The following is a 24380-nucleotide window of genomic DNA, read 5'->3' on the forward strand; positions in this document are numbered from 1 at the left end:
CTAATATTTAAACGGTGCTGTGGAAAAGAGCAGGGAAAAGATGCTGCTACAGAGGGGAATCCATCTCAAAAACTAGACACAGAGAGGTCTTTGTTTGCAGCAGTCCAAAGCTCACTATTCCTCAGCGATTCTTTATCCTGCACACCCTACAAGTCCGAGACCTCCAAGGGCTGGAAAAAATCAAAAGGCCACATGAACCAGAGCTCCTCTTGTTAAAGAGATAAAACTCAGATTTGTTCCATGTGAAGCCAAAACTTTCCCAGCTTTAAGGTCTGTAGTTTCCCCAGTCAACAGGATGATTTGAAGGCTGAGAAACCTTTGGCACAGTAGCACACGAAGCAGGGACAATGGAGCTCAACCATCCCATTTCATATTTGCCTTTCACAGTTCTCCCTAATCTTTCAAATTTAGGATTTTGCAACAGATTTTATGCCTGATTATTGCTCTTCTTGGCTGGATATCAAGAACTACTGATACCTAAGGCTGGTATTCATATCCTCAAAGCCTGAGCGAGCCGAATGCATGACTCACACAGCTTCGAGTAGTCTCTCTTTTTGAGTTTCAGTTCAAAAATCCTCATATTAGAATGAGACAAATCAAAATGAAAAGACTCAGGCTGAAACATGCATATAACTCTGAGTAGCTGAAAATACACAGAGAGCTTGGGGAGTGCAAAGCATTTCATTTTTAAGATCTCTTCTGTGCTTGTATTGGAACCAAATGGAGCTTCCATTTCCTTCTGTTCTACACCTACACTATTCTGCACTGCATTCCACTTTAGAATACCACGGCCAAATATATGCAGTGGTTTGAATCATAATCGCATACGTGCCTATTAGCTGTGCAGCATGGTGGGGTTTTTTCTGTGCTTACATGTTTAATGATTGACAGCAAAGCTCATTAAAATGTGTTTGGTCATTTGCATCCATCTATTTAATTTATAGTTACCTGTCAGGTACTCATTTGTATTTGCAATTACAGTGCAGATTTACTAATAACTCTCAAGAGCACAACACTGTGATGTGTCATCACGCGCTGGGATGTCGCTAAATGATGCCACTTAATAAAAGACAGAGATCCCTTCCTAGTTTCAAGAATCGTTGTCTTAATCTTCGGAAGTGCAAACAACACACAGTCTTTAGATTTCAGTGTATTTCAAATGCTCAGCACTGACAGAAGGTAGACTGCACTGATACTACAATGCCCACTTAGAACCAAGTGCTCGGTCTCTGTACACAGAAGCAGATGAAGAACCAAGAAACTGGAAGAAAAATCTATTACCTCTAATATCTCATCTGTGCAGCCCAGTAGCCGTACAGAAACAAGAGGTCATTGAAAACATTGCCCCACCTATAAATCCTGCTTCTATTGTATTTTTTAACCAACTTGGGTGTGACATCATTACCATGCACTTCGCAGGGCAGACGTTAATGCGCTGAAACAGAAGGAATAAGGCACTCAAGCCGCTCCCGGGACAAGTGCATAATGGCTGTAGATCTGACTTTCAACTGCAGTGACCATGTGAGGCTGTCAAATACTTAACACCCATCTGGGGGAAGAAGAGACAGCAACTTGTTGCTCTTATCTACACAGTGTACTCAGCTACAGCTTAGGCAGTCTCGTCCTAGTCATTTTGGCATTGCATAACAAACTTGTTTTAATATCAAGACATCTGCACCGTTAACATTTTGTAAACCACAACTTAATAAATAAAAGTATTAAGTTATTAATGAGGCTTGTGCTAAAATTTTAATGCTGATATTAAAAAGGTGTATTGAAGCAGAATTAGTGTTTAGTTTTGAAAATAAAATCTAACTTCCTTATGATCAAAGGTTTGGGGTTTTGGTTGGTTGGTTGTTTTTTGTTTCTCTGGTTTTGTTGGTGTTTGTTTTAAATAAAAAGACTGTATCATAGAATCATAGAATTACTCAGGTTGGAAAAGACCTTGAAGATCATCAAGTCCAACCGCAGCCTAACCAGTAGCCTATCTCTTAAAAAAACAACCACGAAACAATACCACAACAACAAACCTCTGCTAAATCATATCCCTGAGTACCACATCCAAACGGCTCTTAAACACATCCAGGGATGGCGATTCAACCACCTCCCTGGGGAGCCCATTCCAGTACCTAACCACCCTTTCTGTAAAGAAGTTCTTTCTAATATCCAACCTAAACTTGCCCTGGCGCAACTTGAGGCCATTTCCCCTCGTCCTGTCACATGTCACTAGTGAGAAGAGACCTGCCCCACTCTCACTGTAAGAACCTTTCAGGTACTGGAAGAGAGCGATAAGGTCTCCCCTCAGCCTCCTCTTCCTCAGACTAATCAGCCCCAGCTTCCTTAGCCTCTCCTCGTAGGGCTGATTCTCCAAGCCCTTAACGAGCCTCGTTGCCCTTCTCTGGACCTGCTCCAGTACCTCCATGTCCTTCTTTTAACACGCGGCTGAATTTTTTTGTGGGTTGTGTTCTTCTTTGTAAGCAAAGAAGGAAAGGAATAAAGTTCCCTGGAATAGCTGTAGAATCCAGGGTACAGCAGTTACCTCACTTAACATGAAGTTACTCTGATCTAATACATGACCCCAGCCTGTGGCAGGGGGTTGGAACTTGATGATCCTTGAGGTGCATTCCATCCCAAGCCACTTTATGATTCTATGATACCGCTGCTTCCTCTCTTTTTTTGACTGGAGATATCAGAACTAGAGCTGGGCAGGCATTTTCTTATGCAAAGTACACTGCTGAAAATACCTTAATTAAAAACAACACTGAGAATTCATTTCTTAAATGATGCATTTGTGCACTGGGGTACAGGACAATCACTCTCCCTACTCCTCATGTGAGTACTCTCGTGCCATTAGTGATAGGACCAGAGGGAATGGTTTCAAGCTGTGGCAGGGGAGATTCAGGCTGGACATTAGGAGGCATTACTTCTCAGAAAGGGTGGTCAGGCACTGGAATGGGCCGCCCAGGGAGGCGGTGGAGTCACCGACCCTGAGGGTGTTCAAGGAAAGACTGGATGTTGTGTTGAGGGACATGGTTTAGTGGGAGCTATTAGTAATAGGTGAACGGTTGGACTGGATGGTCTTTTAGGTCTTTTCCAACCTTGGTGATTCTATGATTCTGTGATTTGTTTCCATCCAATGGAGATGAAGGGGGCTAGCTCATAAGCTAAGCACTTTAAGTATCTCAAGTTTGTGATACAAATTCCATCTAAAGTGCCTTCTAAAACAGGCTGGTTAAGATTCACTTTCCAGGTCCTGCCTTTCTCTGCCAGCCAAGGGCTGTAGCTACTACATCATCTGTGTCTGTGAGCATCCCAAGCTCTGCAGCCTGAGGATCTATCTGTAGAGAATTGAGTTTCACAACATTACTGAAGTGTCCATTTCCCAGAAAGCTATATGTATGTATTTTTCTTCCCCATCAGAGCAGGAAAATATCTGAAGCTGTGGAGTTTCTTATGAATCAGAAATTCTCAAATGCAAAAACTCTGTAACTGGAAACCTGTTTATTTCTGGACTCATATATTTGAGGATGAGGCATTAGGAAAACACAGCTATTTTAACACCTGGTTTCATTTCAGTTAACAACTTTGCATCTGATGAATTTCCCCCATTAAATCAAATTTATGCTAATACAGTCCTGATTAGCAAATACTATTTCATGTTGGTTTATAGGGAGATTTCAGAATAAGGTAGGTATGTAGATTTAGGGAATTTTAGCCAGGAAGATTATATTCAGTGAATTTCAGCTCTCAGATGATAGGACAACATAAGCTTCCAAAGTTATTAATAAGTATCTCTACAGAGTAGTGGAGCTGCCTTCAGGATGACAAGCAGGGAAAAGGCTTTTCAGTGCAAGGTAAATCTGTGCTGCCACTGAACACAACACAGTCTCTAGCAACGGGGACTGCAGAACTCCAGTATTTTTTACTTCATGAAAAACTCGGGCACATCAAACTCACTCTCCTCTGGAGATACAGGCCTTGAAACACACAAGTATGTACTGAAACAATCCCCAGACTGGACTGTACAGGCTGTGCTATGCCAAGCTTTAGGAAAGGTAAAGCAAAGGGCACCAGGCTGACACCCTCAGCAAGTCTCATCCTTCTGAAAGAGCCTTAGGTGGTGACATCTCTGGCCTCTATGTGCTACATTTCACCGCCTGGTCTGGGCAGAACTTAAACTTTCTAAAGAGCATACCACAACCTAAAGACATCATTTCTTTCTTTTTATTTTCCCTCTGAAAAATGCTTCTGGCTATAACAGCATATATACAATAGTCTGCTTCGCTTAGGGTCTAGATAAAGCAGCAAAGGCACAGAGGGCATATACTTTTGTTATCTCTACACTCATTTAAGCTCTCTGGGAAATACCTAAGAATGCATTTACAGCATGCCATTTTCAAAGCACTATCTATTAAAATATTAATAACTTATTCCTCTCAGTCCCTTAGTGAAGCAGGTAATTTTGTATTTCCACTGCTTTATAGAAGCACGGATATGTACTCTGAAGGAAAGAAATATGACAAGAGTTGAACACGAGAGGCAGACCTTATTACTTGACAGTTGAAGGCAGCTGAAGAGGATGCTTCACACCCATCCACCCAAGCATGCACATCGAGTGGGAGTTTTGAGAGACCCGGGTCTGTTCAGCCTGGGGAAAACATGACTGAGGAGGGATCTGATAAACGTTTCTAAATATCTACAGGGAGGTGGGAGGCAAATGGATGAGGCCAGGATCTTCTCAGTGGTGTGCAGTGATAGGACAAGGAGCAATGGCCTAAAACTTGAACTTCTGTACTAACATGTGAAACAGCTTCTTTATGGTAAGGGTGACAAAGCCCTGGAACAGGCTGCCCAGAGTGGTTGTGGAGTCTCCTATGGAGATACTCAAGGCCCATCTGGATGTGTGCCTAAGCAACCTACTGTAGGGTACCTGCTTGAGCAGAGGAGTTGGACTCGATGGTCTCTTGAGGTCCCTTCCAACTCATACAGTTCTGTGATTCTGCAAGTTAGACTCAGGAAACAAGCATCCAGGACATGTTTTATGGCACTAAGGCCAAAGTGCACGGGAAACAAATACACTTACTCTCCACTTCTATAGGGTTTTCAAACAGACACTGCATCAAATGCCACTTTTCACAGTTAAGTATCTCCGTGTTCATTTTAGGATCAGAGAAACCGATGCACACTCATTTAAACTGATTGCTCCAGTATTTTATGGGCTATATATAGTCTTCAGCTCTTTCCAGAAGGGCTACATTAAAACACACACACACAAATCCCAAAACAAAACAACAACAAAAAAAAAAACCTCAACACACCTTGGAATAAACTGACAGAGAAAATGTTCCTTAGTAGCAGATTCAACAAGCACGCTGAGGGCGGACACAGGCTCTGCTCTGTGGGAGCCCCGTTCAGGCGGGGCCAGCCGGCTGCGCTCCCAACCCTCACAGTCCCCTCACAGTCCCCTCACAGTCCCCTCACAGTCCCCTCACAGTCCCCTCACAGTCCCCTCTTTTCCAGCACCCCATCGGCCCCGCGATGCCCTCAGGGCATTGGGGAGGGGCCCCGCCCCGGCTGCCACGCGGTGGGTGGATACCGCCGAACGGTCGTGTCACGTCGGCCGAGCCCCGCTCCCTTCTCGCGGCGCCCGCAGCCCCGGGGCGCCCTCCCGTCCGCTTGGGGCGGCGCTAGGACCCGCCGCACTATTTGTCGCGGCGCCTGGGCTGCTGAGGCGGGGTGCGCGGGCGGATGCGTCTGCAAGTAGTTCCGGTCGAGGAAGTGGGTGCTGGCGGCAGCCGGTTCCGCGCCAGGGCAGCAGCGCCGTGACTCCGGCGGTGCCCGGCCCAGCCTCGAGCCGTCGTCTCGCCCGCGGGGAGCCGCTCGCCGCCGCCATGGCCACCCGCTCGTGCCGCGAGAAGGCGCAGAAACAGAATGAGCAACACCAGGCCATCCTGGCCAAGCTGCTGCGCGAAGAGGACAACAAGTACTGCGCCGACTGCGAGGCCAAGGGTACGGCCGTCGGGCGGCAGCGGGGCGGGGGGGAACGGCGGGGCTTGGGGCGGTGGCGGCCCCGCTCCGCTCCTCCACCCGGCCGCACTGCCGAGGTGGGGGCCGGGCGCTGCTTCTCGCCGGAGCTCCGTGAGCGCGGCTGCTTCGTGCCCCGCCGGCAGCGAGTGTAACGAGCCCCGGCTGGGAAGCGGCTGCCCGGGCCTGGGGCGGTGCGAGGGGTTCCCGAGCTGTTATCTGTACTCGGTCAGGCGGCTCCGTGCCGCGCTGGAGGAGGTACGCGTTTGCGGCTGTGTTTGCTTTGGGTTGTGTGGCTCTGACGTGGACAAAATGTGGCAGATCCCTCTTTCGTTTAGGATCGCTTCGTGGAGATGTTACCCTGGCTGGGATGATTGCACGGTAATTTATTGATCTAAATATAACACTTCCTGTGTGACAGTCAGGTGTGTGCAGTGTGAGGCACCGGCTCGGCATTGCTGGGGTTGAGGCCCAGTGGCCCTTGCTGCTGCTGAGCCCCTTTGGCAGGCTGCTGCTTTGCCCACTGAGCAGTGTCATGTGTGATGGTGCTGTTTAATACATCAGAAAGAAAGAAACCAGATCTTATTCTCCTACTGTATGGACGTAAGTATTATATAATGTGGATTACATTGAAGATAACAGACCCTTGTGACTTGCAAGTAAGTCTTCTTACTGGTTTGCTGGTACAGCTATTCCAGCTTCTTGTTACCATGTTAGAGACCCACTATAACCCGGAGGGTTCTGGAAAAGTCATGCTTGCGTGCTTTATGTGGGACTGGTAGTCCCATGTTGAACTGCTAGCTGAATCCCACACCTGTGCTGTTAGCATCACAGGCCTCGGAGCTTGGCTGCTCAACAGCAGCGTCTCAGATTCTCCAACACAGTTTTGTCTTCTCTTCTGAGTTCCCTCTTTCCAGCCATCACCTGGGCAGAGTGTTGCTTAGTCTTTGTTGTCGTTGTCCTTGCTTGATGTCTTCTGCTGCTTCAGTTCAGCAGTGCTGACATATTCAGCCTCGTGTTCCTGTTTGTGTTACTGAATGTTTCTGTGCGCTGCCTTTTTTTCTTGTGACACTTCCATACCTCTCTTCTGTCACAACTCAAAGCTTGAAGTGGCAGCAAGCTCTGACCTTTGGCGTGTTGTTTTTTTCTCTTGGGTTATTGGAGCAGCTACCACTCTGTTGTCCAGCCTATCTTTTGCTTTCAAGTGGACCTGTAATTCAGTTTCCTTCTTTGTAATAAATTGTTCCACTTAGCTGCTTTATCTACAATCTGACTGCACTTCTAAAGTCTTCTGTATTTTCTCTGTCGCCACAACCTCTTCCTCTCATGCTATCTTTCTGTATGCTAAAGGTATGGCTTGCTCTCACCCTTCCCCCCTTACAAAAACTGGTTGAGGTTTTGTTTTGTTTTCTTCCCTGAAGCTTAATTTATGTGTGTCTCATCCTGTTCTGGCATTTCTTATTTTCTCATGTCTTATTAGCTTCTTGCTGTCATCTGCCTTTGCTCGTGCTCCTGTAGTTACATGTGTGGTTTTCTGGTGGTTGGAGAGGAGGTGGTGGAACAGCAAGCTGAATTAGTGCCAGCTCTTCTAGGGGCACCTGTCTAGTAATAGGTTGTGGTAGGTTGGGCAGGCTGCGATGATTTCTTTTCTTACCCTTGGGAGTTTGTTCCTAGGCTGGAGAGCTGTGTGAACAGCATTGGGCTGCTGCTGCGTTATACCCTGAAGCCTGGATATCTGTGTACTTCCAGAAGATGAGGTTCAGAAGGAAAAGCAAAGTTGATTCTCCAGTTGAATATCCAGCCTTTGCCTGCCATGAAAGCATAATGCCCTGTCATATCATTCCCTTGTTGAAACTTGGCCAACGGGGGAGGAAGAATGAAGGCTTTTTCTTCCAGTTTCAGCCAGATTTATTTATTTTTTCCTCCTAATGTGTTTCACACCTAACCCATGCTGGCTGAGCACTAACAGCTTGCTGGTGTCTGGTGAAGTTCTGGTTATGTTAGTCGTGACACACAGCAATGGCTGAGGTAGTGATTCTTTAAGATGTCTCTGCTGGGATTCCAGATCTGGCAGCTGTCTACATGCATGACTTCCCCCAGATGCTGACAGTTGACTTCTCTACTTGCATCAGAGCAGCAGTGATTTTTGTCTCTGCACGTACCCGTAATTACAGGCTGGAGTTCTGTCCTGTCAGCTCCGCTAGAGCCTCTCTTAGGCCTGGCTTCCAGAAACCGTCTCATGAAATTGTTCCTGGTAGACATATAGGACTTCCAAACAAGGGCTCAGTTCTGTCAGAGAACCTATTATTTTCTTTTCATTGGTGTTATTGATTCTTTTTTTCTTTAAGCTATTGTCACTTCAATTTCTGTCGGCTTCTTTAATGCAAGCTTTGCATTCTTGTCTGTCATCCTCCTCCCTGTTGGCTAGGATTCCCCGAGTTGTTATTCTTTACTGTTCATCTTATTGTTAGGTGGTGTTATCTTCATGGTGTAATGAATTGTACTTGCATGTTGGTTCTTATTCTGGCAGTCTCTAAAAACTCTTGTTTCTAGTGTGGTCTTGCAGATGCCTAGCGTTGGCCCAAATTCAGGATGAGCTCTTAACTGAAGCTATGAGGTTGTCATCACAGTTCCCTTCCTCTTACCAGAGACGTTGGAGTCCCTCCTTTTGTTCACAGACCTATTACATTTCCCCTGGGCATCTGTTCACGTTGTCACATCTGAGGGATGTTGAAACCTCATATACCGTGGTTGCCTATTTGTATTAACTGCAGCTCTTTGAGGCTCTGGAAATTTGTAGGTAGTTAGATATTGTGTGGAATCTTGTAAATATCCTTTTGACCCTAACAAACTTTATCCCACTTGCTTTTTTATCGCTCATTGCTTTGATCATATCTACCTTTAATACCTTCTGGCTTTTACATCTTGCATCAAAGGGATCTTCAGCACTTGCTCTGGTCCTACTGCTGATTCACTCCAGAATCACTGAGCTGGCTCTCCTTGTTCTCGCTACCCAAGGACCATCTGCATTGCTTATAATGTAGTTTCAAGTGTATACCTTTCCTATGTTATTACATGCTTGCTTTGGTAGGAGACTTTTTAGGAGACAAATGTTATTAATGGTGAATATTAATGGGAAGGGCAAATCCATCCATATGATTCTTGCCTACTTCTTAACATGTGTGGTATGTGGAGTTATAACTCTTTTCTGCTTTGTTTTGCAAACCTCCTGGAAGGTGGAGAATATAGCTGAGGACACATCTGCCAGAGTGGGCATGAAGCAATAATTAGGATTGCTGACTTTGGGTACAGTTTGTGGAAGTGCTTTTTATATTCCTTATTTGCCTTTTAATTATTGGAATTGCAAATTCAATGGCTGCTGCTGAAATACACTGGAAGCAACCTGCTGTAGGGCCACACTTGCTCTTACAGCCTCACAGATGTCATCTCTCCAGGCAGCAAGCCTAAGAAAGACAGCTCTGGAACTGTCTTTGCAATCAGTTGGGTTTTTGGAGGAGTGAAGGATGACATTTGACGGTGCAGTACTTGTCTTCATACTGATTTCTTTACATCCCTATCTGAACAGCTGTCTGCGTAAGGTAGTACGTGTCATCTTAGTGTTAAACTACTTATTCCTAATATTTGTAAGAAGCACTAAGGTACGTAGGCAGTAGCTTCAGTGATACTGGCTTTTTGAAAGAGGCAAACAACTGAGATTCCTTCTGGTGTATAGCCTTATGGTCCAACTTTTCATGTCCTCTTCTGTGTATGTGTAAGTAAAGCTAGGAGGGACTGGAAGGCTGCAGGAGAAATAGCTCTACATGTGTCTGTCAGTCTGGTGTGCCGAGAGCCATCTTGAAGCATCTGATTTTTATTTTTTTTCTTTCACAGTCTAGGGAGAATAAATGCATTTTTATCATTATTTGTGCTAATATTTGAACCTTTTAAGAAACAACGCCTCTTATGGATTTATCAAATAGAGCAGGAGTTGAAAACCATTAATGTCATTCAGCAGCCCTTTTGACTATAGAGGCTCACAGCTTGCTAATTCTATGTACTTAGTACCTAATTACAATGTGTTCCAAGTCTTCTAGGCTTGTGTTACTGCTTGGCAGCTAGACTGGTGTTACATGGGCACTGATGTTAAATAGTAGTGAACAGAGTGCTTGCAATTTGAAGAGTGTGACGAAGCACAAAAGGAGATGCTTTCTTGAAAAGGGTCAAGATGTTCAGCAGTAGTGAAGGACTAGTTATTGGAGCAAGCAGGCGTGTATACAGACTAGAAGGAGCAGTTCTTGAGAGTTGCCCTGCAGATATGGACCTGGGGGGTCCTGGTGGGGGAAAAACTTAACATGAGTCAGCAGTGTGCCCTTGCACCTCAGAAAGCAAATGGTATCCTGGACTCCATCAGAAGAGGGAGGCGATTGTCCTCCGTTCTGCCCTTGTGAGGCCACATCTGGAGAACTGTATCCAGGTCTGGAGCCCCCACTGCAAGACAGAGAGCTGTTAGAGAGGGTCCAGAGCAGGACCACAGAGACGATCAGAGGGCTGGAACACCTTCCCCATGAAGACAGGCTGAGGGAGCTGCACTTGTTCAGCCTGAAGAAAAGAAGGCTGTGGGGTGACCTCATTGCAGCCTTTCAGTATCTAAAGGGAGCCTAAAAACAGGAGGGGAGTCAACTCTTTGGAAGGGTTGATATCAGCAGGACAAGGGGAAATGGTTTTAAGTTGAAGGAGGGAAGATTTAGGTTGGATGTCAGGAAAGTTCTTTGCTATGAGAGTGGTGAGGTGCTGGAATAGGTTGCTCAGAAAGGTTGTGGTTGCCCTGTCCGTGGAGGTGTTCAGGGCCAGGTTGGATGGGGCCCTGGGCAGCCTGGTCTAGTATTAAATGGGGAGGTTGGCAGCCCTGTCTGTTGTGGGGGGGTGGTTGGAGATTCCTGATCCTTGAGGTCCCTTCCAACCTGGGCCATTCTGTGATTCTGTAATGTAAACTGGGAACAATACATCTTGGTCTACCATCCATCTCTACAAATAAGGGCTGTAAGAGCCTAATCACTGTTCCTAACCATTTTCTAGTGTAAGGCATATGTTTGAAAACCAAACAATTGTTTTCTGTTTGTTATGCATTGCATTTGAATGTTGACTTTAATACAAACATATAATCTACTGAAATCTGCTGATGAATTCACATCCCTGTCAAGAAGGCAATTACCTGAGTTGTCAACTGCTTTAGAGTTTTTTAAACTATAGCAGTTACAATAACATCACTGGAAGCTTGCAGATCTTCTGGACCATCAGAACTTAATTTTCATTTTCCCAATAGAATCACCAACATTAGAAAAGCTCATCTGGTCCAACCATCCACATACCACCAATATTTTCATACTAAGCCATGTTCCCTGCAACAACATCTGAACATTTCTTGAATACCTCCAGGGATGGTGACTCATCCATGTCCCTGGGCAGCCCATTCCAGTGCCTGACCACCCTTGTGGAGAAAAATTTTTTCTTAATATCCAACCTCCATCTCCCCTGGTGCGGCTTGGGGCCATTCCATCTAGTGTCGCTAGTTCCCCAGCTGAAGAGACGAACTTCCACCTTGCCACAACCTCCATACAGGTAGTTGTAAGGAGCAGTAAGGTCTCCCCTGAGCCTTCTCTTCTCCAGGCTAAACAATCCCATTTCTCTCAGCCATTCCCCGTAAGACTTGTGCTCCAGACCCCTCGCTAGCTTGGTTTCTGTCCTCTGGACACGCTCCAGGGCCTCAATGTCTTTCCTGTAGTGAGGGGCCCAAAACTGAACTCAGTATTCAGGGTATGGCCTCACCAGAGCTGAGTAGAGAGGGGAGAACGCTTCTCTTCTCCTGCTGCTGATGCTATTTCTCATACAAGCCAGGATGATACTGCCTTTTTGGCTACCTGGGCCATAAGCCACAACCCCCAGGTCTGTTTCCTCCACACAGTCTTCCAGCCGCTTTGCCCCAAGCCTGTAGCATTGCTTGGGGTTGTTGTGGCCTAAGCACAGAATCCAGCACTTGGTCTTTTTGAACTTCATCCCATTGGCCTTGACCCAGCAATCCAGCTTGTCTAGATCTCTCTGTAGGGCCTTTCCCCCTGCTCCCAGGCAGATTGATGCTTCCTGCTAACTTGATGTTAACTGCAAACTTACTGAGGGTGCACTTAATCCCCTAGTCCAGGTAATCAGCGAAGATACTGAACAGACCCCAGTGCTGACCCTTGGGGAACATCACTGGTCACCAGTTGGATTTAATCCCATGCTCTCAAGATCTGTCCCAGATCTGGTTTTTCACCCAACACAGAGTGTACCTGTCCAAGCCATGGGCTGATGGCTTCTCCAGGAGGATACTGTGGGAGACAGTGTCAGAGGCTTTGCTGAAGTTTAGGTAGACTACGTCAACAGCCTTTCCCTCATCTACCAGACAGGTCACTTGATCATAGAAGGAGATCAGGTTGATCAAGCAGGACCTGCCTTTCATGAGTCCATGCTGGCTGGGCCTGATCTGCTGGTTGTCCTGCATGTGCCGTATGGTCTCCCTCAAGATGATCTGATAATTAACCACTTGTGGCACCAAGGTCAGGTAGCTGGGAATCACAGTGGCAAGCCTCCACTCCTCTGGAACCTCTCCGCTTGACCAGGAATGCAGATAGATTGTGGAGAGCAGCATGGCAGTCATCTCTGCCTGCTTGTCTCAAAAATAAATCACAGGAGAAGGAAGAGACCTGTGGAGATCTCATCCAGTCCCCTGCTCAAGTGGGTTCCCTACATGGGGAAGCATCCAGGTGGGTTTTGAAAATCCCCAGAGAAGGAGACTCCACAGCCTCTCTGTACTGTTCATTCCAGTACTATGTCACCATCGTGGTAAAGAAGTTCCTTCTCATGTTCAGGTGGAATTTTCTGTGTTGCACTTTAGGCCTTTTGCCCCTTGTCCTATCACTGGGCACCACTGAAAAGATCCTGGCCCCACTGTGTTGATATCAGTCCCTTTACTTTCCAGCTGGGAGAAGTGCAGTGGATTTAGAGAACTTGTAAGCAGGTGGAATGAGGCAGTGGGGTTGTTGAAGTACTGTGTGACCTAGTGGAGGAGTCTTTCAGGGAAGGGATTTGTTTCTATCTCCTGTCTCTCACAGTATGGGAAAATGTTCTGAAATAAGCCAGAGAAAATCTGTTCAACTTGTGAAAGCGCACTGTTGCAAATGCATATTCCTGCTTCTTTATTCTGCCTGAAGGCTTTTTACCAAAGCTTTTAATGTGATATTTTTGTGTGGAAACTGCTTTCTTCAGGACATGGCAGGCCTAGATTGGATGAGATTGCAAATGGCACACTGTAGTCTGGTTAGGTGGTTGGGCTAAGATGACCTTTGGAGATTCCTTGCAACTTGAATCTTTCTTTGACTTCCAGTATAAATATTTGCAGGACTTATGTGGTTGTTGGGTGTGGTGCATTTTTTGTTTGTCTTGTTTATATTTTTTATAACCTTTTAGATCAATGGGGGTGGATTACGTAGGTGCAGAAAGCCTTACCTTAGTTTTCAGCCCTACTTTCAGAAGTAAAGGCTTTGGCAATTGAATTCCTTTGTGAAGGGCAGAATATGAAAGAGTGACTGATGAGACCATGCGTCTAAGTGCAGGACATCCTACTTCTTTGGCCAAGAGCTATTGGTGTCTCTCTCCTAATGATGCCTAAGCTGTGGCTTTGACACTCTTCAGTGGGGTGGAAAAGGTGTCACTGCAGGATGTTAAGCTTTGTTTTGCACCTAGATCTCTTTTTGTGAAACTGAGATTGACTCTGTCTTATGGATCTTCCCTCTTGGTCAGGACGCTATGGAGAAAGCAGGTTTGATGCAGTCCTAAGAAGTCCTTGTCAAGAGCAGTGAGGAAGCAATTAGATACGTGTATGTGATAAGCAGGCTTCTAGGGAGGTACCTTTTGTGTAGGGGTGGTTCCCTCCTTAATCTAGATTTCCTAAGGGGATTAATAAAGAGTCAGTTAGTAGGTATTGCTCAGAGAGTAGTCAAAGTTAATTGAGTGCATCTTCCTCAGCTAGCTCTCTGGTGTTCATTTAAGGGTTCAGCTTTACTAACTTAGATGCTTTGAATTGTTCTCCCAGGGGGCCATGGATAAATTCCTTAAAACTTAATGAGTTTACCTTGTGAACAGGTAATGTACAGTGATGTCCTTATTGTTATGTTGAGGTGCTTTAAGAGTAACACTGCTGTATTTGTAACTACTTGAATTCAGCTTCACTGTGCTGACAGCAACAGTTTTCAGATAGTCTGGAAGAGTAAATATGAGTTAGTTGAGCTATGATTTTACTGGTATCACATAGTGAGATTGCAGCCCTCCAGTTTTGCAAGCAAGCAATAGATAGAGGTGCTTTAGGAGGTACAGACTGAGGATGGAGAGTAGCCACATTCTGTCAAACCGGTGGGCTTGCGTGTGCATCTTTGCCCAGAGGTGGATGATGAGCTTAAGAGCTTATGGGTCAGGGCTAGAGGGCAGGCCAGTGTGGGTGATGGTGTAGGAGTCTGCTTCTAACTACCTGATCAGGAAAAAGTAGGAATGAGGCCTTCCCGTATTGTGCTTGCATGTCAAAGTTTTGGTAGCCGGAAGGCTGCATGGGGATAACGTTGTGAGGAGCACAGCAGCCTCGTGTCAGGTCAGAGACTGTTCCAAAGGGAACCTACTGCGTGTGATCTGGGAGGGCAGATTTTAGGGAAGGAAAAACTGCTGCACAGCTACTGGGGGAAAGGAGTGAGAATATGTGAGAAAAGCAGCCTTGCAGCCACCAAAATCAGTGAAGAAGGAGGGGAAGAGTTGCTCTCTTCAGCCTAAGAGAGGCCTGTGGTGGAGCAGACTGTCCCTCTGCAGCCCATGGGCACCATGGAGCAGATCTTCTCATGCAGCCATGGAGGAGGCCACGGTGCAGCAGTGGATGAGGCCTGAAGGAGCTGCAGCCCATGGGAATACCCCATAAGAGCTCTGAGGAGGAGTTGCTGCCCACGAACAGGAGCTCATGATGTGGTGGGATGGCTGAGGGAGCTGCTGTCTATAGGGACTTGTGTGGACTGACTGCTGCCCTTGTTCCCCGTTCTGCTGGAGGGAGGAGGAGGAAGAGGTTGAGTGGGGGGAAGGTGTATTTAGTTTGCTCTCTGTTCTCACTGCTCTAATCCGTTATTAGCAATAGGCAATAAATTATGTTAATCTCCCTTATGCTGAGTCTGTTTTGCCTGTGATGATGAGTGATCTCCCTGTCCTTATCTCTACCCTTGAGCCTTTTATCCATCAGATTTTTTCCCCTCCTGTTCTTTTGAGGAGGGGAGGTTAGGGAGTGGTGTGGTGGAGTTTGGCTTGCTGTCAGTGTGAAACCACCACAGCCCTTCTTCTTCAGAGAACTTGAAGAAGCCTGACATTCATAAGCTGTGGTGTTTGTAGGGGTCTTGAACCACAATGAGAATTGCCATAGGGACAGCATAGCAGGGAGCAAACAGTCTAGGAGGTTTCCTGGAAGATTATTGGTCGTTTTTCAGCACAAATGGTTAAGTCAAGTGATTTGTCAAGTTAGGTGCTCAGATGGACCTGACTGACCTGCTACCAACAAAGGAAGGACAGACTGAAGATGTAAAGGTTGGGGATGGCCTTAGCTGCGGTGACTGGGAGATGGAAGAGTTTAGGGTCCGAAGAAGAGGGAAGAAAGCGAAGAGCAGAACTTCAGAGATGAGACTTGGGCCTGTTCAGGGATATACTTGGAAGAATTATTTGAGTGATGAGGTCTGGGGGTACTGGTTTTGACTATTTTTAATGTTATTTCTTATTTCTGAAGGTTGCTTCTTTTTGCTATAGAGGAGCACATCCCAGTGAGCAGGAAATCAAGCAAAAGCAGCAGGGAGTCTAAATGAGCAAGTTGCTCCTGGCAAACCTCAGACAAAAGAAGCAATGTAAGAGGTGAAAACTGAGACAGACGATCTGGACAAAATATAGAGGGAATGTCCAAGCGTACAGGGATGGTGTTAGGGAAGAAAAAAAAAATAATCTTCTTGGAGTTTGAATCTGGTAAGGAATATGAAACACAACAGGAAGGACTTTTGCAGATGCATTGGCAGCAGAAAGAGGGCTAGAGAGGGTGTGGACCTGCTACAGAATGGATCAGGGTGCCTGAAGGTAAGAAGTATGGAAAAGGCTTCCTCATTTTGGTCTTTGCTAGTAAGACTTGCCTTTCATAGATCCCTTCTGTGTAAAAAATCTCACTGGATCTTATAACTGATGGTTGGATCTCTGTGTTACGACTAAAAGTGATGCCCTCTGGTGGACTAGGGGCAAAATAGAAACTACTTCAAACTTCCTACTCTCCTGATTTGGCCTCTTAACCTGATTAATGTCTACTGAGGGTTTGAGCGATATTGCTCTTCTGCATTCACTTTTGGAACCTCTAGCATAGGAATGGCATGGAAATGAATCCAGCAGAGGACCATAAAGGCAATCAGAGGGCAGGAACACCTCCCCTGTGAAGATAGGCTGAGGGAGCTGGCCTTGATCAGCCTGGAGAGAGAAGGTTCTGGGGAGATCTCATTGCAGCCTTACAGTTCCTAGAAGGGGCCTACAGGAAAGATGGGGAAGGCTCTTTGTAGGGAGTGTAGTGATAAAATAAACAGTAATGTCTTTAAACTAAAAGAGGATGTTTAGATGAGACATTAGGAAAAAATCTTTATGTAAATGATGGAGGAGGGACTGGAACAGGCCGTCTAAAGAAGTTGTGGATGCCCTGTCCCATGGAAGCAGCTATTCAAGGCCAGGTTGGATGGGGCCCTGGGCAGCTGATCAAGTGAGTGACAACTGTACCTATGGCAGGGGGTTGGGACTGGGTGGTCTCTAGGTTTCTCCCAACCCAAACCATTCTGGGATTTTGTAGGTTGTGTTGGTTTTTTTTTTCTTGAATGACTTTATTTGCCATAATGCAGTTTTATCTTATTGTGAAGACTTGGTCAACTTAGATTTGAGTGGGTATCTAATTTCATAATTGTCTTTGTTTACAGTGGTCTGATCATGTGGTATAGAACTAACCCTTATTTATGCTCTGCTCTTGCTCTGTTTGCTGTTGCTTTCCACTAGGTGTTACTTACATGTGTGAGTTTGTACTGTCAGGTAGCCCTGCTTGCTGACACTATGTTTGAGCTGGTCAAGAGAACCTGTGTTCCTATTTTTTTTTTTCCACCTTAGCCAAAACACATAAGAGTTGATCTGCGATCGTCCCATCAGAGGAGATGGTTGCTTTTGTGCTGTGGGGTCACTGTGTGAAGAGGAGGAAGAATTTAGAGGTTCAGAGAGCATCCTAGTGCTCCAAGTCTGTAGTAGCTGTGGGTATGGCGAGCACTAATTCTGTTGCTTGCAGATATAGTGACATGTATGATGGGGGATGTGAAAAATTGCCCAGGTCAGCATGCTGACTGTCTCAGTTAACCCAGACTTTCAGTTGCCCTTTATCTCTTGGGGAAAGGTATTTGCTTCCTGCAGACTGTTCTGGCATGCGGAGGGTAGCTCAGCCCTTGTCAGAGCAGAACCTGGACAGGAGGTTGATGCCGAGGGGCAGTGTTGCCAAGCAACTAACAGCAGCTGGGATTTGGTAAAAAACAGTTCTGTTTCTCAGAGCTGTGCCTGTCTCTGATTTTTGTGGAAGAAAATGGATATGCTGACTGAGGAGCTGTACCTTCTTGCATGGCTGGGAAAATGATTTTGTTTCTTTATTTGATCCGTGTTTGCTTATTGATTGCCATACCCTTCTTGTATACTAGCTCTTTTTTTAAGCAGGAGGGAACGGGAATTTCTTTTGCAATTTTAGAGAAGCACTTAAACAGTTGAAGCTTTATGGCAGCTTTAAATCTTCCTTAGTAGGATGAAAGGCTGTAGTAGTTCTATAGGAATTTCTATAGGAATTTCAAGGAATGATTCGCTGTGTGTAACCAGTTCTCCCTGAGTGCACTGGGACTTGTAGGTAGATTCGAAGTGAGATAGTGAGTGGTCACTGGGACTTTGTAATGTTAAATAAATTCTGTTCATGTTTAGCTGATAACGTGGTGCACTTGTGTGTTGATATTACAGCATGACAGACAATCATTTTGCCAAAGTCATTTGAATTATATTTCATCTAAAGTCATCTCAGAGAAGAAACTCCATAGTTTCATGAAATGAGAAGATCCTTTAGAGAAAATGCAAAGCTCATTTCAGCTTTACCCGGAGTGATGTGTTCTGATTAGATAAAAATAAGTTTTATTCTTCATTGGTTTTGTTAACCATGGGGTGTTCAAATACCAAGTTCTTCAAAGGTTATGGGAACATACCTTAGTGGTGTTTAAGACAACTGAACAAAGTCTATGTCCGTGACAGGGAGCAGTAGGCCCGTGGGACCCTTTAACCCAAAAATGGGAAGGGAAAAGGGGAAGGGGCAGGGAGATGGGATCTGGGCTCAAGGAAACAGAGCAGCGGCAATGATCTAAGGAGGAAAACTTATTTTACTAACTATGATATTGGAGTGCAAGATAACACAATATACAATCTAATCGAAATTGAGGCTAATAAATCAAGTAAAATAAGAGAGAGAAAGTTTTCTGAAGACCGAGAAGCCTACTATGAAATTGAAGGCGCACATCTTGGAAGCACACCCACACCCGCTGCCAGGCAGGGAGAGAGAGCCAGTGTCACTTCCGTGATGTTTTTCCCTCTCTGACTGCGAGGTCCTCTGGGATGTGTAGTTCTTCTCTGTGCTCCACATGATGTTATGATGTGCAATACCAATAGCAAAAATTATAAAACCATGACACCCTTCATATTTCTCTCTCTGCCAAGCTGCTTTCCAGCCACTCATCTCCCAGTCTGTACCTGCACCCATCATTACCCCAACTCAGGTGCAGATCCCAGCATTGGCCTTTGTTGAACTTAATGCTGTTGCTGACTGTCCAGTGCTCCAAGGCATCTAGATCCCTCTGCAAGTTCTCTTCCTTGTTATTCAAGTAAGTTAACAGCGTCTTCTGGTTTCGTATAATCAGCAAAGTTGTTGAGGATGCATTCCACTCCATTTTTTTCATCACTGATGAAGTTGCTGAACAGAACTGGCTATTGTACTGAGCCCAAGGGAGCACCACTTCTGTCCAGAAGGCAGATATAGCCCCGTTTACTACAGCCCTTTGGGCTCTGAGATTCAGCCAATTCATCAGCCAGCACAGCATGAATTTGTTCAACTCACAGTTGGACAGTCTGACTAGAAGGACTCTGTGAGGGTCTGAAACCCGGAAAGATTACACCAACTACCTGCTCTTCATCTACCAAGTGGGTGACTATCATAGGAGGCCAGATTACTAAGGCAGGATTTTCCCTTGATGACCTTATGTTGACTACGCTAGATAACAGCTTCATTCTTAAATTACCCCTTTCAATATCTGCCCCCCCAGGACAACTTTCCTCATAATTTTTCAGTGACTTTGCCTTGTTTGCATATGAAGCTTTTGCTTTACTTGTTAAACCACCCTTGCCCATGAGTTTTCTCACCTCTGCCTTTTTGGTTCTCTCTCCCATCCCACCAAGGGGCAATGAGCAAGTAGCTCAACATGAGCCAGCACTGTGCTCTGACAGCCAAGAGGGCAAACCACATTTTGGAGTGCGTTAAACCAGCTGGTCAAAGGCGTGATTCTCCCACTTATTTGTTGGTCTGACCTCATCTTTAACGTTAAATTGATTCTGGTCTCCGCAACATAAAAAGGATGTTACAGTCCTTGAAAGCATCTAGAGGGGGCACCAAAGCTGGTAGAAGGGCTGGAATGTCCTTCCCATGTGGAGAGGCTGAGAGCATTTAGGTTGTGTCTAGTCTGGATGGAACAGGCTGAGAGGTGACCTTACTGCTCTCTGCAGCTCCCTGAGGAGGGGAAACAGGGGGACGTGCTCTCTAGGAACAGATGGCCACATGCCTGACAGTGTTTAAGAGACATTTGAGTAACACCCTCAATAATATGCTTAAACTTCTGGTTAGCTGTGAAATCATCAGACAGTTGGGCTTAGATGATCTTCGAAAGTCCTTTCCAACTGAACTGTTCAATCATAAAATAAGGTATTTATTTGCTGCTTCCTGTTGGCTGGCAGATTTTTTTGCCATTTCTAGGAAAGCGGGACTTCAAGTGTAATGGTTACTTGGAAGACAAATATTCCCCAGCCTCCTCCTCCTTTTACCAGCTTTTATTGCTGAGCTGATTTCATATGGCATAGGATATTCTTTTGGTTCATTTGGGTGAGCTGTCCCATATCTGTCCCTGCACAAACTCTTCTAATCCTGCAGCCTCCTTAGTGGCAGGGCAGCATGAAAAATGGAAAAGAGCTCTGACACAACTCAAACATCAGTGTGTTATCAACACTGTTTTGGTCTCAAATCCAAAACAGGCGCACAAGATCTGCAATGAAGGAAATTATCTCCATCCTGGCCAAAACCAGTACACTGGAGAAAACTGGTACAAGAGAGCGGTCAGTCTGAAGGCTTGAATTTGGTACTCTGTATCTGCAAACTTGGGCCTCGTACTTGAAAACAGTGCAGAAGCTTATAGTTCACTCTTGTTTCTTTATAACAAACTGTATTCTAAACTTGTGCTGCAAGCAAGTCTGATTTCTGAGGGTTTTATCACGATTAAAGGAACTTCATTTGCTGGCTGAGAACTTTACAGCAGGTGGTTGTGGGACATTTGTGTTGTGACTGGTTCAGGGGGCACTCACTGTGTCCCAACAGAGTAGCACAGATTTACATACACATATATATATATATATATATATTCTTATCAGTGGTACTTTCAATGCGCAGCTATTAACTTATGAAAACATTTTAGGGAGGTCACAGTTTCCCACATTTCCCTTTTATTTCTGCAGATGAAAGGAATATAAGTTGTTCACTTAAAAACAGTAAGCCTTTCAGCAGCTCCTTTCTGACAGGGGAAAAACTGTAGTCAAGACCAGTTCCAGAAGTGTCTTTCTGAAATATGAAATGCAACATAACCTTGTCTTTATAGAAAATACCAGATGCTGCTAAGAGAACACGAGTGCTTGCACACTTCTTTTCTTGCATCTTGAACTCTGACATGAGCAGTGCTTTCTCTTTGAGCCAACAGGCTGAATGAAATCAGAGCACTGCTCCTTAGCCAAATCCAGATTTGATAGCTAAGACTGCTGGCTTGTTGAATGTGTCCAGGTTGGCACCTGTGACATTTCTGATGTGAAAGAGCAGTGACTTCACTTTCCAAAGGGTACACAGTGGTGTGCTGCCATTCTGCAAGACTGAGAGCACTGCTGTGGAAGCATCCCATGTATTCTGCTTGTGCTCTCCATATGTGCTGGGTAATGAGCTCGAGCCTGGCAGGCATGCTGGCTCTTGCTTCTGGTAGCTGGTTCTGGCCCTGCTTACCTGGAGGTGGTAATAAGAGTGACTGGGGAAATCTGTAATGGGACATACTGAGTTTGGAAAGTGATGTTTTAAAGGAAGTTTTATGACATTTCCATGAGGTAAAAATGATATTTAAGTTATTTTTAAGAAGTGTATATAAAACATTCCTAATGAAGGCATTGTCATCTTACAGATGGGATGAATAGGAGACCTTATGATATCCTCAAAAAGTCCACCTCGATTTCACTTTTTCCTGGTATTACTTGAATCGGCGATGTTTGGGATGTGTGTATGTGTATTACTTCACACTGAGCTTGGAAACACTGTCTTGTTTGGTAACTTAGATTTCACATCATGTGATCACCTGATGTTTGGTAAAATTATCTAGTTTTTAATTTCGGAAAAGCAAACCTATTCTCACAGTCTTATTTAGTCAAACTCATATTTCTAATATGTGATTGTTAGTGAGTTAGTTAGGCTTGTTAGTTAGTTAGATTGTTAGTTAGTTATTAGTGAGGCTATGTTTTGGTTCCATCTGCTGTGTTATTTGAAAATATCCCAGAGTTGAAGTAGTTATAATTTGGATTTGAATTTTTGTTGTTGAAGATATATGTGGTTATTCAGTAGATCAACAGTGTATACTTAATTCTGTGGCTTAAACAGAACTGAAGGAACTTCCAGTCTAGTTAAGGCCTTATACAGTTGTAGAAATAGGGTACTGTCTTTATTTGAAACACGTTGCACAATTATTGCCTCTATTGGAGTATGTATTAGTGAGCGGAAGGACTAAATGGGACTGGCTGATCGGGATTTCACTGAGTTCCAGGGGAAGGACAGGCTGTGCAGGGAGTCATTGCTTTTTCTGTGTGGCTTCTGCAGTTAGGAGTAGGGCTGGGCTGTTGATGGCTTTCATGAAAATGCATTGCTCAAATGGAAGAAACAAACCTGTGGGAATTTTGTCCTTGCAGCTCTACAGCACTTAGGAGATTTTGGCTAAAAATAGCCATGTTATGCATCCAGATCTTGTTTTACCAGTGTTCTTGCAGTAAATCCTGAGCTGTACAATTCTCAGCCACGACCAAACTGAGCTCTTTAGCAGCATGTAATTGCTTTTATTGCTGACCTTCAGCACAACTTCATGTTGCTGAGTTCAGTTTTATTTAAAACTACCAGAAAGCTGCTCCTTTTGTTTGAAGTCTCCCCGGGCTTTTCTTGATGTAGAAGTTTTAAGTTTCTTCTTAAATTCTGGCCTTGTCTGTGTGGTAAAACCACTGAAAATCTTGTTTTGGGAAGACTTCCACTTCAGAGAAGAGCAAGAGATTTCTACTAACTACTTTAAACAAGGTGATCTTTAAGGTCCCTTCCAACCCTGACTATTCTGAGGTTCTGCACATTTGTGCAAGCTACAGATATTTGTTGCCTTTTTTAATATAAAAGAGCATTTTGTTGCATATGTAGGCGTTCACATCTGAAGGGCACTTGAAGGCTGTACTTGGATAAAGCTTGGAGGTAAAGAACGAATGCCTCCTCTACTGTATAGGAAAAAAAGTGAGCTTAATGTGGGGAAACAATGTGACATAAAAATGTGCTTCAGGTGACAATCAGAAACTAAATGAGTGGAGCAAATGGTGGGCAAACGGTCTCATATCAGTACTTTCTAAAGACTGAAGACACAACATTTTATCTGGGTGTAAAGATTCCTGTGGTGCAGTTCTTGCACAGTTTCTTTGCTGAAAGATCTTTAAAAATCTTGAAGATCTCACATATTCTTTCTAAGAAAGGCTGGTTTTTAATTCATTAAATCTGACATTTTTCTTCCTGGCTTCATCCTCCTTTTTTGAAGGCTTAACCGATTCAGCAGACCTTATTAAACACTGCAGTTAAGGTTTTTGTTTGCTCTGTTTTGTTTGTTTCTTGTTTGGTTTAGAGCACATGCGACAATCTGAGTTAAAAACAGTAGGGATGGTGAGTAGGATTCTACTTTCAGGAGAACTGAGCAGCTTCCAGTGAAGCTGGTGAGAGATCTTTGAAACAGCAGGATTGTACTGAAAATACATGTCTGTATAGCTTTTGAGCATCTTAGTCTCCCCTTGACCTAATCATTGTCTTTAGTGATGTTTTGACAGGAGGTATTCGGAGTCGCTTTGGTTCTGCCATGTGCTTTTGTTCTTCCCTCTGTGCCTGTTGGAGGTGGAACTTGTGTTAGCCATTCTTTTTCATGAAATCATAGGCTGTCCCAAGTTGGAAGGGACCTTCAAGGATCAACCCTGGCTGTACATATGACCACCCAAAAATCAAACTTTGTTTCTGAGTGTATTGTCCAAATACTTGTTGAACTTTGCTGAACACAGCTGCCTATTTGTTTTCCTTCTGTGTATCTGGTGTATTAGAATGCTCATCTTCTGTTCATGATCTTTGGAACTCGGCTTGGATAAATGTTTCTGGAAAACATTTATTGATAACTTCATTGAAGTCTCTAGTAGAAGGGTGTCTGTGCTGTCTGAATGACACTGAGAAGTAATGCAGAGAGAGCACTGTGTGTCCATGTGCTGATACAGCCTCTGGGATTTTGGTGTATCTTTGGCAAGAAGGTGACTTTTGTAGGAACTGGCTGGCAACCGTGAAGAGACCTGTAAATCTTCTTGCAGTTAATTCGCTTTTCCACAAGATGGAGCCAGTTATTCGACAAATAAAGTGTCTGCCGGTATTCCTCCTGTTTGGCGAAAGAGGAGGGAATTAAAGTGACTTCTGTGGGTTTCCTGGTCAGAGCAGAGTGAAAGGATCAACCACAGAATTGTGCCTGGCAGAAGGTGTAGGCGATGTTGGCCCCAGATAAGTTTGCTGCAGATTATTTTGAGAATGCAAAGCATTTAACGCACTCTTATGTGTCATATTTGGATTCCTTCCTTGTAGAATTGCTACTCGGTAT

At 44.7% G+C, this 24380-nt stretch overlaps 1 protein-coding gene across 2 annotated transcripts in view; it reads left to right on the forward strand.

The window, feature by feature from the left end:
- The first annotated feature begins 5606 nt into the window (after positions 1 to 5606).
- Positions 5607 to 24380, forward strand: part of SMAP1 (small ArfGAP 1) — an 88904-nt gene continuing 70130 nt past the window's right edge. The window contains exon 1 of one of the 2 annotated variants that reach the window (XM_072330878.1): positions 5607 to 6009. In XM_072330878.1, coding sequence (XP_072186979.1) covers positions 5892 to 6009 — 118 coding nt within the window. In that variant the 5' untranslated portion in view covers positions 5607 to 5891. The remainder of the gene's footprint in view (positions 6010 to 24380) is intronic. The other variant, XM_072330877.1, reaches the window with a different exon arrangement.

Source organism: Excalfactoria chinensis, chromosome 3 (genome assembly GCF_039878825.1).
Source record: "Excalfactoria chinensis isolate bCotChi1 chromosome 3, bCotChi1.hap2, whole genome shotgun sequence".
NCBI classification, from domain to species: domain Eukaryota; kingdom Metazoa; phylum Chordata; class Aves; order Galliformes; family Phasianidae; genus Excalfactoria; species Excalfactoria chinensis.